This window comes from Theropithecus gelada, chromosome 5 (assembly GCF_003255815.1).
Source record: "Theropithecus gelada isolate Dixy chromosome 5, Tgel_1.0, whole genome shotgun sequence".
Classification (NCBI taxonomy): domain Eukaryota; kingdom Metazoa; phylum Chordata; class Mammalia; order Primates; family Cercopithecidae; genus Theropithecus; species Theropithecus gelada.
In genome coordinates, this window is record NC_037672.1 from 21,315,360 (window position 1) to 21,330,579 (window position 15,220).

Consider the following 15,220-nt stretch of genomic DNA (forward strand, 5'->3'; position numbering starts at 1 on the left):
ACAAAAGTAGCTCTGAATCTGTCCCAGTGGCAAAAAGTGACACAAAAGGGGTAACAATGCATGAAAAATTACACTGGATTAAAAAAAGTATTCCTGAAATCTGACACACAAAGCTCATTTAAAAACTGCAACCAGTATAAGGAGAACGCATCAGATATCTCCTTGGCCTCATTCCCTGAAGGCCACTCCAGCCACAAAAGGGTCAGAAGGACTCCTCCACCTGCTCTTGCACCTGTCACACTAAAGTGGGAGGACCAACCAAAAACATGAGCGAATGGACTTTATCAAAGATAAAATGCGGAAGAAACAAACACACATTAATGGCAATGAAAGTGCTCAATGTCAAATGTTGTAAGAGACAGGATATTTCAAGTTCTTAATATACAAATGGCTTGGAAGTTTTATCAAAATTAGGTCAAAAACACCTGTTAATTTAGTAAATTTCTGATGTTATATTAATATACAAGATAATACATAAACTAAACTTGATGACATTCAATGTATAGTCTTTAACACCGAAGACATAATATCTATGTGCCTTGGAGTTAAATACTCCTGGGTTGAGATCTCAAGTCTGTCACTTACAAGTTTAGAGGTCCCTGAGCAAATCAGCCTCTGTGAGACTCAGTTTACTCATTTGTAAAATGGGACCAAGAACTCTACAATGCTCAGAACATCTCATTCCATGGTAAAATAAGAAAAGAAAAAAAAAAAAAGCAAAAGACGTATCTTCACATACCCAGCAAAAATATAAATTAAGCAATTCATGCAGTTTTTGAGAAAGGCCAAGTGACCTAGGCCCTCCCATATTTACATTTTCAATCATTGAGCAGCAAAGGAACACTTTTGTTCATTCTAATAACCAGAAAAGCAAGAATTAACAGACACAAGCATAGGTGGAGCAATGGTTTTGGAGATGACAAACAGAGGAACCTACATCACCATCATTGCAGCAGCTGATCCTATTAAGCTCAAGCAGTCTTCACGATGTTCTCCTGTTTCCAAATTAAGGATACTATTGGGATCACACCTATTTCAAGGTATGCTATCACCCTGATTAATGATGGAACTGTTGTATTCTGAAAGTCAAGTTTTAAAAGTTATTTGTCACTCTTAACTCACATCTGGCCTTACGTGCCACGGGATACCTCTGTAGGCTTCTCAGCAGGTTGCTTAGGTAAGCATTTGCTATTCAACAAGAGTCTGACTGTGATTATCATCAGGGTTATGGCAAAGGTTAAAGCTCTGATTTTACTGAGGTATAGGAGTAAAGAGAATGATGAGGATGAGGGTAACAGTGGAGGAACTGAAGAAATGGGCAGAAGTGGAAAAGAGGTCGAGAAGAATATTGCAAGGCAGGAGTTCTCAGATCTGTAATAATCATAATTCTTCAAGAGCGATGATGTGTCTACCATCAGGTCTCATGCTCGAGCCTCATAAAGTCCACACATTCAAAACTTAAAAAAAAAAAAAAACTGAACCATAAATTTAGTTGTAATTGTGCTAATCTGTTACTATCTCATATATTAAAAGATTAAATATCTGCAAATACTGATTCTACCCTAAGGTGTTACTGAAATATATGAGATTACAAACACATATGTGCATTTCCTTTTCTGGAGAACTCCCCAGCAGAAAGTGAAAAATGCTGAAAGGAAAACAGTTATCTTTGTAAATGCATCACTAAGAAGTAGGAAAATAGAGCCTCCTCCAAAACCCAGTCGCCGAAGAACAGCAGAAATCCGAAGAGCTCTAAGGTTGAATTCTGATGACCACAAGGTATGTTTTGACTTCCACACAGAGCCTAGGCCATGCCAACACAGGGTACCAGAAGAAGACCCCCAGTTACAAAGCTAGAAAATCAAAGGACACCACCTGCAGCATCGGGTCTACCCAGCAACCACTCAGCTTCATGGAAGCAGAGAGCCAGGAAATGTGCCTGTCTTGACCTGGGCAAGAGATAGAAGGAGGTAAAAAAAAAATTATTCTCTGACAATTTGGAAACACAAGTTGACCTTGAAACGGGTCCTTTATACTACTTTTGTGTTCTTAAAAACCTCAATCTAAGAATTAAGTTTAAAGTGAGCCCCCCTACTCTGGCACTTGGCGGAAGCAAGCAAATATCACAGTTAAGGATACATCAGACCTTTCTCATTAATGCCCCCAATCAACCAACACTTAGTGATATGGTTTGGCTGTGTCCCCACCAAAATTTCATCCTGAATTGTAACTCCCACAATTCCCACATGTCATGAGAGGGACGCAGTGGGAGGTAACTGAATCATGGGGGCGGGTCTTTGTCATGCTGTTCTTGTGATAGTAAGTCTTACAATATCTGATGGTATTATAAAGAGAAGCTTCCCTGCACAAGCTCTCTCTTTGCCTGCCACCATCCACATAACGCATGACTCGCTCCTCCATGCCTTCTGCCATGATTGTAAGGCCTCTCCAGCCTTGTGAAACTGCAAGTCCACTAAACCACTTTTTCTTCCCAGTCTCAGGTATGTCTTTATTAGTAGCACGAACATGGACTAACACAGTAAATTGGTACCAATAGAGTGGGGCGATGCTGAAAAGATACTCAAAAATGTGGAAGCAACTTTGGAACTGGGTAACAAGTAGAGGTTGGAACAGTTTGATAGCTCAGAAGAAGATAGGAAAATCTGGGAAACTTGGGAACTTCCTAGAGGCTAGTAGGTCCAGGCTGAGGTGGTCTGAGATGGAGATGAGGAACTTGTTGGGAACTAGAGCAAAGGTGACTCTTATTTTGTCACAGCAAAGAGACTGGCAGCATTTTGCCCCTGCCCTAGAGATTTGTGGAACTTTGAACTTGAGAGAGATGATTTAGGGTATCTGACAGAAGAAATTTCTAAGCAGCAAAACATTCAAGAGGTGACTCGGGTGCTGTAAAAGGCATTCCGTTTTAGAAGAGAAGCAGAGCATAGAAGTTTGGAAAATTTGCACCTTGACAATGCGATAGAAAAGAAAATCCCATTTTCTGAGGAGAAATTCCAGCAGGCTGCAGAAATTTGCATAAGTAACAAGGAGCTGAATGTTAATCCCCAAGATAATGGTGAAATGTCTCCAGGGCATGTCAGAGGTCTTCATGGCAGCCTCTCCCACCACAGGCCTGGAGGCCTCAGAGAAAAAAATGGTTTTACAGGCTGGGCCCAGGGTCCATGTGCTGTGTGCAGTCTAGCAACCTGGTGTCCTGCATCCTAGCTGCTCCAGCCATGACTAAAAGGGGCCAAGGTACAGCTTAGGCTGTTGCTTCACAGGGTGCAAGCCCCAAGCTGTGGCAGTTTCCACATAGTGTTGAGATTGTGGGTGCACAGAAGTCAAGAACTGAGGTTTGGAAACCTTCGCCTAGATTTCAGAGGATGTACGGAAATTCCTGAATGTCAGGGAGAAGTTTGCAGCAGGGGTAGGGCTCTCATGGAGAACCTCTGCTAGGGCAGCGCAGAAGGGAAGTGTGGGGTCGGAGTGCCCAGATAAGAGTCCCTACTGGGGCATCAACTAGTGGAGCTGTGAGAAAAGGGCCACCATCCTCCAGACCCCAGAACGATAGATCCACCAACAACTTGCACTGTGCACCTGGGAAAGCCACAGACACTCAACGCCAGCCTATGAAAGCAGCCAAGAGGGAAGCTGTGCCCTGCGAAGCCACAGCGGCAGAGCTGCCCAAGACCATGGGAACCCACCTCTTGCATCAGTGTGACCTGGATGTGAGAAATGGAGTCAAAGGAGATCATTTTGGAGCTTTAAGATTTGACTGCTCCACTGTCATGTGAGTAAGTCCCACAAGATCTGATGGTTTTATAAGGGGGTTTATAAGAGGTTTCCCTTTTCACTTGGCTCTCATTCTCTCTTTGCCTGCTGCCATGTAAGACATGACTTTGCTCCTCTTTTGCCTTCTGCCATAATTGTGAGGCCTCCCCAGATGCGCTGAACTGTGAGTCAATTAAACCTCTTTTCTTTATAAATTACTCACTCTCGGGTATGTCATTACTAGCAGCGTGAAAACTAACACCATGGGTAAATAATTGTCTTGTTTTTATTAATCTTTCTTAAATATGTGTATGGCTCATACTTACTTCAATGTTTAATATTAGAATGTCTGGGGTCTTTATTTGGAAGTTTAGTGATATTTTTTTGACCAGAAATGATCTCTAGGGATTTTATAAGTCTTATTTACGTCAATTAGCATATGGTCAATTTGGTTTCATTATATATCATTTCACTTAAAGTTGCAGTTTCTAAGAACCTATAGATGACCGTAAGTGAGGGCTTGCTGTGTTGAACACAGTCGAAGCCAAGCAGAAGTATAGCATAGGTATTAATGATAATATTCTCCTATACTTTTCAATTTTCCAAGAAAAAGTTCTTAAAAAGTTAACTCCCCCCACCTAAAAAAAAAAATTACAGCAACAATAGAAAATGGCGATGCTACAGGGGTTCTCAAAGCCAGTGTCCAAGTCATGCTGCCTGAAACATCACCTGAAACTGACTAGAAATTCAAATTCTCTGAACCCACTTAGACCTGCTGAAATGGCAACTGGGAATGGCAGGGAGGGGGAGCTCAGGCAGCAATCTCTGCGTATAATAAATCCAGCAGGTGATTCTGATGTGTGGTCAAGTTTTAGGAATAATGTCCTGGAAAAGCTTAATAATACAGAAAAGTCTGGCAAGTAAGATCAAGGAAAAAAAAGAATACCAAAGATTCATAACCGTCAATACAGAAGCAATGACACTTTAAAATCAATGAAAGAGCCATACATTTGTAAAAATCTATATAAAAACTAGTGTAAAGCACATATTGCACTCACATATTTTAAAACAAGAGACAGTAAGCGTGCCAGAAAGCGTCACCAGATCGAATCTTTATATTTAACTTTCCCATCTTATAAAATGAATACGCATACTGTTTTCATAAGAAAAATCACTTTAGTAAATACATAACAGACACTTCTGTTGCCTGACAGACAACCTTTAACTGTTTTTAAAAGGATCCACTAAATACATCACTTAGATCTGGCAGTTTGATAGCTTTTAATGCCTATCCTGAGACAACAAAGTGCCAGCTTGTGTTGTCCAGGCTCAATCACAGATTAAGAAGCAATTCTCCCACAATACTTTAGCTTTGAAATCACCCATAAAAGAATAACTTTCAGTCATAACACAAAAATCAATTTAATTAATTATTTCTCTAAGCTAGGTGCATTTTAGGATAACTTGGCATAATTTTATGCTGTGGTAATTAACTTAAAATGAAGCCCTTAAGCCTCCTAATTTTTTTTCACTGCTCTAATACATGGTGAAAGCTATGGTCTGTGGCTCAAATTGCCAGAGAACTGTATGTCAGTCACTGCATCACACGCAATATTATTACATTTATATCTCAATTATTCAATCCTGAATATTTTCCTGTTTCTTGTGCTGACAGTTAATAAGTTGCCATCACTTGCTTCCAAAGATAATTGTAACTTTTCCATCCTATGTTAACCAGTAAAAGTGACAGCAATCTTCTTCACAATACATTTTTACAGAACTAACTGATGCACTCATGATTGTTTAAAAGGACTTCCTTCTTAGCTTCTGACATCAGAAAAATGTTGTATTTCATAATCTAATAAAATTATATCCAAGCTTTGCAACTATTTTGCTAAATTGTTCGCCTGTATTTGTGCACATACACTTTTCAAATTATACAGAGAAAACAGCATCCCAATTTGAAAAACGAAGAATAAGCCCATGGTTAATTAATAACTAATGAAACCATGTCTACTTCCAGTTCAACACGATGTTTCCACCTAAGAACCCGTCAGCACAGTCGACCATTCTTCCACACGCTGGCAAACAGTTCAACACACACTTCTGGACACCACGTTGCTCATGTTGAGAGGTGAGCAAAACAGGGTCACATCATAAACATGTATTTTTCAATGGCGAATGTTCTTCCATGTCCACATTCCAAATGTCATTACAATTATTCTAGTAACTAGAAACATCCCGCTCCCAGAAATGACTGCTAATCCTGTGGGCAGCTAACCTGTCATCTTAAGCAACAATGAAGCACAATATTAATCACAGAGCCAGAATCCAAATGGCCTCTCCCAGTACAAGGAAAATTCACTGCAGGAAAGTGGGCTGTGCCCTGGAGACACAAGCAAGTATCAGGAGCAGTTATTAGAAAACCATGGTCCCTGAAGTTCAGAAAACAAATGAAATGTTATCCGGCTGACACGTGAGGTGGCCTATCTGCCTAAGTCCCATTTATACACAATGTATGTATTTTCCTTCCTTTAATAACTACATCCTATCAGGTAAAGTGCCTAATGCACTAGGGTCACAGTTCCAAAAACTTATTACCAGAAAGCAAGATACTAATTCTTTCATATATTATATACAATATCTTACATATATCTTATATATAAGAATATATCTATATTAGATATATAGATGTATAATATGTGATATCTATCTTATATATCTAATATAGATATATAAATAAAATATATGGCATATAAGAATATATATTAGATACATAAATATATAATATACATATTAGATATATCTAAATATATATTATATAATATATTAGAATATATATGTGAAATATAAGTCTGTGTATATGTGATATAAAAATAGAATGATTTAGGAAAACAAGGCTTATTATTTACATTTTAGCAATATTAATAGATCTGAGAAATTCTACATAAAGAAATATGCAGGTTTTGTTTAGCCCAGTGTTTCCCCACAGTTGTGTACAGAGCACTTTTAGAATTGTAAGTCAGGGCCACATTGTATGAGAAGGTGAATGTGATGCTATAGAAAACTCTTATGGATGAGTCAGGGATCTTGGGTTCTGTTTTCAGGCCTGCCCTAACCTAAGCGTGGGCTTCAGTTTACCACTTGCTTGAGGTTCCCTCTACCTCTATAATTCACTTCTTTATAAGTGATTATATCACAAAAGAAATTGTACATATAAAGTTCTCACGAAGCTTTAAACGTAAAGCTTAAGAACACAATAATTCTGCCCCTTGAAAATTATTCAAAACATTAATTTGCTGCTCATTCATTCTGTAAACTGTCAGGCCTCTGAGCCCAAGCTAAGCCATCATATCCCCTGTGACCTGTATGTATATGACCAGATGGCCCAAAGCAAGTGAAGAATCATAAAAGAAGTGAAAATGGCCTGTTCCTGCCTTAACTGATGACATTCCACCACAAAAAAAGTGAAAATGGCCAGTCCCTGCCTTAACTGATGACATTACCTTGTGAAATTCCTTCTCCTGGCTCATCCTGGCTCAAAAGCTCCCCCACTGAGCACCTTGTAACCCCCACCCCTGCCTGTTAGAGAACCACTCTCCTTTGACTGCAATTTTCTTTCACCTACTCAAATCTTATAAAACAGCTTAGGCCCCACCCCTATCTCCCTTTGCTGACTCTCTTTTCGGACTTAGCCCGCCTACACCCAGGTGATTAAAAAGCTTTATTGCTCACCCAAAGCCTGTTTGTTGGTCTCTTCACAGGGACACAAGTGAAATAAACTGTGCTTGTCAATTTTTTTCCTCTAAAAAAATATCACATGGACAAGCATATCACGGTTTCAATGAGGTCCCGTCAGATTAAAATACGCCGCTTTCAGAATTCACTACATTTTTAAAACTTATATATTCCAATCATTTTGAATTTCAAAAAAGTGCCTAAACAGCCTCTCATTTCTCTAGGACACTACAAGGACAATTAAAAGGAATTTACTACAAGATCTGGGTGACTAAAACTCCCGTTACAGAAGATGAGCGCAAGGGTGTGTGGAGAAGAGAAATCCAGCAGGCTGAGCTAAGCAGCCCTGCCTAAGCCACAACGTGGAGGCAGAACACTGCTTTCTCACCAGCAACCTCTGCTATATCTCTGGACCTTAACGTCCAAGAACTGAGAGCTCACCTCTCCCGGTCCCAGTAACAAACAGGTCATTATAAGAGAAGAGGCAGAAGTATCACAAAATTCTGGAAATTTAAAAGCGTGCTTTTAGTTCAAATATGACAAACATAATAAACAGGCCTTAAAATAAACAGATTGAACTCTGTCACACTACCAATTGTTGACACTGTGTGCTACAAATCTGAATTTAGAAAAGTACCTCTTTTGATTTTTCCTCTTTGGTAAATCTTCCAAATTTTTCAATCATTTCTGCCACAAATATAACATCCATTTTGTCAGAGAAGTTGGCTGCTTCCACAGTGTAAGCCAGTAACTGTCGAGCTGTTGCCACGGCATTGGTAAGATTGAGAGGCATCTACATTTCAAAGGCAAAAATGATCAACAAAATGGTCATTAGCAAAATGATCAACACAATCCTGACATTTTAACTCTGCATTTCAAAACAGCAATGAATTAAATAACTTTATTATTTACTCATCATGGCCTTCTTAAAATGCTTTACAAATCTAAGAAAACTGGAATTTAACTGAAACTCACTGGAGGGAAATTTTTTCAAGCTTGGAGTGAAATACAATAATACATAAAAATACATGAGGTTAACATGTTGCACCATCTCTCTCTTCTCTGCCTATCCAAATTCTACACATACCTCAATCCCAATTGCTTAATAAAAGCCTTTCCTGAGAATTCCTGCTGGGAGTGATCAGTACCTCCCTTGGAACTCCTACTGCATAAGAGTCCCAACTACTTATTTGGCACTTACCTTTTTTTGCCATGCACTGCCAGTAATGTTTTACATTTGTTTATCTACTGACTCTAACACTGACTTAGCACCTAACATTGCAAAAGGATTTTTACCAGGTGCTAAGGGGCAAAAGAAAATACATTACACAAAAGCCATCTTCCACTTGCTTATAGTCTGGTAAGGTTTAAAAAGATGCATAGAAGCAAAGATAACAAAAAGCACGTGAGTAGTTCAAGTATTCTAAGCGATTGCTTTCAACAAAGTGATTATAAAAGGAATCCAAGAGGTGAATTTCAATGTGAATTCGAAGGATGGTTAGGATTCTGTCTGGTGGATACAGGTTTAAAAAGATATTCAAACAAAGGCACAAAGGGAGACGGTGACTGGAAAGGAAGGATTCCGTAGAGGCCTTGACTAGTGGTTAAGACAGACCTGATCCTGAAGACAGTTAAGTCAACTAAAGTAAAAACACCAAATCCTTATGTTTTGCCTAGTATTTAAAAAAAAAAAAAAAACCTTATGTATTTGGTGTGAATACCATGTTTTCTCCACAACCCAAGTAAACTTGAAGACTTTCTAGTTACCTGATTAAACATATAAAGAACTCTAGTCACATCATTTGCATATTGGCAGCGAGAATAATCATCATCTGCCCAAAAGCCACCTCTATCACATCTGCGCCAAGCTTTTCTCTCATCCTGTGGGTTGCCGGGATATATCCCACTGCCATGGGTGTTCCGCGTACACTGCAGATATGCAGTAATGCCCGCCAACGTTCTAGGCCATCTAGAGATGAAGACAAAATAGTACAAGAAACTCTAAATGACACAGGTACATCAAGAATAATAATAGCAGAGAAAAAAATCAAAGGTGAGAACATGTCATGTCAATACAACCCTGACAAGGGTCATCAAAACTGGGCTGGGAGAAACCTTTGTTATTTGAGCTCTATGTCTCCAAGACTGAGAATGAAATTCAACATGTTTAATACAGGTTACCGTTGATGCTTATCACAGGAACCACTAAATTACAGTATTAGTCACACCAAAATAGAATTCATTTCAAAAATCACATAAATATATCAAGCAACACTAAACTAAAACTTATTAATGCAGTGGGTATTTAATTGCATAGTATCTTAAGGAGTGTTAAAAGATAATTCATTGATCTATAAACATTTAATTGCTCTATTTTTTAAAATGTAAAACAATCAAAACTATGAGAAAATAGAAAATCTACCATAAATAGTAAATATCATACTAGGATTATTTGATAAAAGATGTTAAAGATAACAAAATTACCAAATATCATATATTTCACTTAAAAGCATGTATTCTAAATAATATTATAGATCAATACTTAATTTACATAAAAGACTTATCCATTGGCAATAATAAATGTTGATTTCCATATATTGATGTCAAGAATCATTTTTATAAGAAGAGCAATGGCGAACTAGCTGAGACAAAGATGTTATTATTGCTTCTTTGCTTTGGATTTAAAAGATTAACACCAAAGGGTTTTCCCACCCTTGAAACACTGAGGTTACAGGCAGGAGGTGACAACTGAACCCATCAGAGACAATGCAAACTGGGTAATAAACGATCTTTCTGCTGCTTCAAAGAATAACCTTTTTCCCTTTGTTTATATCAACTATAAACTCATTTTTTAAATCCCTGAACATAAATAAGATCAAGTAAATAAGATATTTAAAGATGTTTCAAAGCACCTTTGAAAGTAAAGAGAGTTTAAGGTAAAAGCTGTCGTCTCTTGCAAATCCTAAACTGTCTACTAAAATAAATAAATAAATAACTCCCTTTGCTTACATTAACAGCTCAACAAACCCCACCTGGGATTCCATGGCTCCCCAAATTTCAGGCTACCCAACAGCTTTCATTTCCCAAAGTCCTTCTTGCTTGATTTCCAGAAGAACTGAACAAGGGGAGAAAATCAGATATGTGTTTCTTCTAATTATGATGCCTACTGAACCGCCAGTACTGAAAAGTACCTGAGCAATATAAAACCTTCCAAGGTTCATCTATAAAAGGGCCATTGCGGAGGGGGGAGGAGGGGTGAACACAGAAAATACCTTACTTAACCTGTTTGAATTTTGTACTCTTTTACCAGAATATCTCAAATGTTTCCCTAAGGCAATGGCTCTTATACAACAAAACCATTTGTTAAAAATGACTCTGCTTTCAGAGATTCTTAAATCAACAGGTCTGAGACAAAGTTCAAGCACACCTTTTGTTCCTCTCCATAAGTGATTCTGAAATCATTATTGTCAGGCCTCTGAGTCCAAGTCAGGCCATCGCATCCCCTGTGACTTGCACATACATGCCCAAATGGCCTGAAGTAACTGAAGAATCACAAAAGAAGTACGAATACCTTAACTGATGACATTCGACCACAAAAGAAGTGAAAATGGCCGGTCCTTGCCTTAAGCGATGACATTACCTTGTGAAATTCCTTTTCCTGGCTCAATCTGGCTCAAAAATGTCCCCCACTGAGCACCTTGTAACCCCCACTCCTGCCCGTCAGAGAACAACCCCCCTTCGACTATAATTTTCCTTTATCTACCCAAATCCTATAAAACGGCCCCACCCTTATCTCCCTTCGCTGACTCTTTTCGGACTCAGCCTGCCTGCACCCAGGTGATTAAAAAGCTTTATTGCTCACACGAAGCCTGTGTGGTGGTCTCTTCACGTGGACGCACATGACAATTATTCTAAAGGGTAGTCCTCAGACATGCACAGTTCTCAAACTTTGTTACTCAGGATAGGAAACCAATAATGTGTCTTAGACAACAGAAGGATCTGGGGCAAATGAAACTTTTCCCAGTATTTTCCACGACACTGACCTGAAATCACCTTTGTTGTTTACCACCCTCTCTGGAGGACAGTACTGTGCAGAACTCTCCAACACCACAATATCCACAGTCCTCGTATTATTCCCACGTTTGGTCTGGACGTGACAGCCCCAATTTCCAGTAGATCCAGCCTGAATATTAGAAATGGTTAGGGCACTGCATAAAGAAAGATTTTAAAAAGAGAGAAAACAGAATTAGGCAAAAAAGGAGACAATAAGGGGTCTTGATCATTCACTTAGCAAATAGTGTTGAATGCATATTGTGAGGTAAGCACTTGCTACATAAAAATGAATTTAAAAAATGACTCCTTCCTTTAAATTTTTCAATGTCGAGGCAAAAAAGGAAAGAGATCTTTAAAATACACGATCAGGGCAGTAAGAGACATATGAATCAAATGCAATGCTATACGATGCATGAGAATTCTCCTTGCAGAAACAGGGAGAGCAGAACACTTTACAGAACAGGAATGGCAAGCTATCCCAGCACTCTGGGTGGCAGGAGTTCAAGATCAGCCTGGCCTTCAAGATCAGCCTGGCGAAACCCCATCTACACTAAAAATATTGTAAAAAGTTAGCCAGGTGTTGTGGCGCACGCTTGTAATCCCAGCTGCTTGGGAGGCTGAGTGAGGCTGGAGGATGGCTTGAACCCAGGAGCCAGAGGTTACAGTGAGCAAGAGACCACCACTGCACTCCAGCCTGGGTGACAGAGCAAGTCTCTGTCTCACAAAAAAAAAAAAAAAAAAAAAAAAAAGAATAGGAATGGCAAGCCCAAAGGCAGAAACATCGTCGTACATTCTTTAGCAAAACTTGAAGAAGTTTCCAAGTCACATCTCCCTTTTCACAGATTCTGAAGAAAACATTCAAATATGAAAAAAGATTATTGTCATGCGCGGTGGCTCACTCCTGTAATCCCAGCAGTTTGGGAGGCCAAGGCAGGTAGATCATGCGGTCGGGAGATCGAGACCATCCTGGCTAACATGGTGAAACCCCGTCATTACTAAAAATACAAAAAATAAGCTGGGCATTGTGGCGGGCGCCTATAGTCCCAGCTACTGGGGGGACTGAGGCAGGAGAATGGTGTGAACCCGGGAGGTGGAGTCTGCAGTGAGCCGAGATTGCGCCACTGCACTCCAGCCCGTGCAACAGAGTGAGACTCCGTCTCAAAAAAAAAAAAAAAGAAAAGAAAAAAGAAGATTACGATTTTACATAATTAAGAAAATGTTTAAGGTAAAATATAAAGGGTTACACTAGAAACAAACCAACTACCTCTCTAAGAAGATTTAGTAAATTACCAATTAATACTTTCACAAAAGGTTTCCATGTTAAGGTATATTTCAATTCATAAAACAGCTGTATTTCTAAATAGCTGTCAGTAAATCCAATTTCCAAGATGAAATCATAATTCTCTTATATAAAACCTATTAATTAAGGAGCAAATGTCAGAGCCTTCAATTAATCTTTATTTCCCCCACAGGACCCAGTATGCGTTGCTGTTATGTAGACACAAATGATAAGAAATAATTAGACAGAAAGTATGTATCATTTTAATTAACTTACAAAATTATGTCTTGAAGTAAATACACATTTGTCCAGTCTCCTAAATCACTGATGGCTACAGCAAATTGTTCTAATAAAGGCTCAAGACACTTTTATATTATGAATCATCAAAGATAATGTTCATTTTCTTTACTAAGTTAGAAAAATAAACACACTGTAATTAATATTTTTAAAATAGAGTGACACAAAAAAGAGTTTGACATTAAATTTAACTTTGTCCAACATTCTACTTTAAAAGGCTTTACTGAACTAGGAAGAAGTATATTCTAGCAATGAAAATCATTCCTTAATCCAGAAGTTCCCAAACACTGTCTTACTTCACAGAACCTTCACTGACATGGTAACTTTTACATGGTGCCCCCCCCTTCTCAGCTCAAAAAAATACCTATGGTGGTTTCTATTACTAAATTAAATCCCCAAAATGTCTGTCTATATTCAAATACTTTAGTAGCCGTTTGAAAAAAGTAATACATATAAATTTGAAATAAAATCTTTATTGTCTTCTTAAATAACCACAACTACTTCTTAATGAAATATGTGTGCCTGTTGGACACTCCAAAATTAATCTAACCTCAGACTTGGACCAGACAGTGATGCTCATTTCTTGTTCTACCATGACTTTTACACACAGTACTTGCTTTGTACCACAGTAACTGTCCAAAGTCCAGCATCCCAAAGTATGACACTATAACGGAGTGTTTCTAGTTTTCTTACTACATTTTTCCCCTTCAATCTCCAAATCTATAAATGTTTCCTGGATAACTTTTAGCAATACTTTTAATGTCTAAAACCAATCACTGGAATAAAATTTTCAGGAATCCTCAAGGCAGCAAATTTGGAGATTTAAAAGAAAGAAGTAGCTTCAATTTCAACTCTTAAGAAAAATGCTGTTTCTTACTGATGAAGAATCAAAGACATGGGGAGATCAATGAAAAATCAATAGAAATCTCAGATTAACCAATACAATAACCACATATTTCTTTTTTTTATTATTATTCTGGGGCAAAATCTAGGTAAAGAACTGTCTCGGTCTTCACATGAAAGATTTTCACATTAGTCCAATGTCCCTACCAAAAAAAATGTTAGGCTAACTTGCTATCCTTAGAATTAACTTTTTTTTGCATTGCTATACATAATTTAAATTTAAGCATGACTTGCAGAAATAGACTTATACAGTAAATCTACTTACTTTATAGTCAAATAATTTAGAGTTCTAAATTAATCAAAGCTCTTTTACATTGAAAATGGTTCTACTTTTAAAACTTTACTGTTGAATTATACATCAATTATTGTCTGTTTATACAATAAACTGCTTAGTGTACAATGTGGTGAATTCTGACATATGTATAGGCATGTGAAATTATCACTACAGTAAAACTAGTGTAACAATATATCATTCCCAACGATTAATCTTATCCCCTAATAAGGGAATTCTGCTTCCAGTAATCACTGAGTAGCTCATATTAAATCACCCTTTCCACAGCTAACAATTATATGTCCCTGACAAATTATAAAATTACAATCATTTGAACACATGAAGATTGATCAAAAGCAGGCAATAACAGAAGAGGAGTTGATATGAGAAACAAGGGCTTTTGGCACTGGGAAGTAACTAGGAGAATTTTTTTTTAATGGCTTTTGCCCAAGGGTAGGCCTCACTCCAATAGAAACTTACAATCTTATTAACTTAAAAAATCAGAAGACAGAGGTAGAAAGAAGTCAGGCTGGAAGCCCAAACTACTATGTATAAAATGCACCAAGGTCTCTTACTGATCCTGAACTACAGTTGCAGGTAGGGCAGAAACCAAGACTTTAGCTTCTGCCTACCAGAGGGGACAAAGCTAGGAGTTAGTTCAGCCAAGCTAACTGCCTGACCAAACAAAAGTTAGCTCTCTTCAGGGGACTACAACAGAATCCAGAGTCAGAGGTCAGCAGACTTTTTCTTCCATGGCCAGACAGTAAATGTTTCAGGCTTTGCTGGCTACGAAGCAATACTAAGAATATTATGTAGGTAATTATGTAACCATCTGAAATGTAACCATTTCAAATATAAATAACATTCTTAGTTTATGGGCTCAGCAGGCCAGATTTGGTTCATAGGCTATA

At 38.2% G+C, this 15,220-nt stretch overlaps 1 protein-coding gene across 2 annotated transcripts in view; it reads right to left on the reverse strand.

Moving 5' to 3' along the window:
* The window catches only part of ADGRA3 (adhesion G protein-coupled receptor A3), a 130,411-nt gene that overhangs the window by 40,786 nt on the left and 74,405 nt on the right, over positions 1-15,220 (reverse strand). For both annotated transcript variants that reach the window (XM_025385981.1, XM_025385979.1), the window contains exons 8-10: positions 11,550-11,714; positions 9,274-9,475; positions 8,144-8,299 (exon numbers count right to left, since the gene is read on the reverse strand). In XM_025385981.1, the coding sequence (XP_025241766.1) occupies positions 8,144-8,299; positions 9,274-9,475; positions 11,550-11,714 (523 nt within the window). The remainder of the gene's footprint in view (positions 1-8,143; positions 8,300-9,273; positions 9,476-11,549; positions 11,715-15,220) is intronic.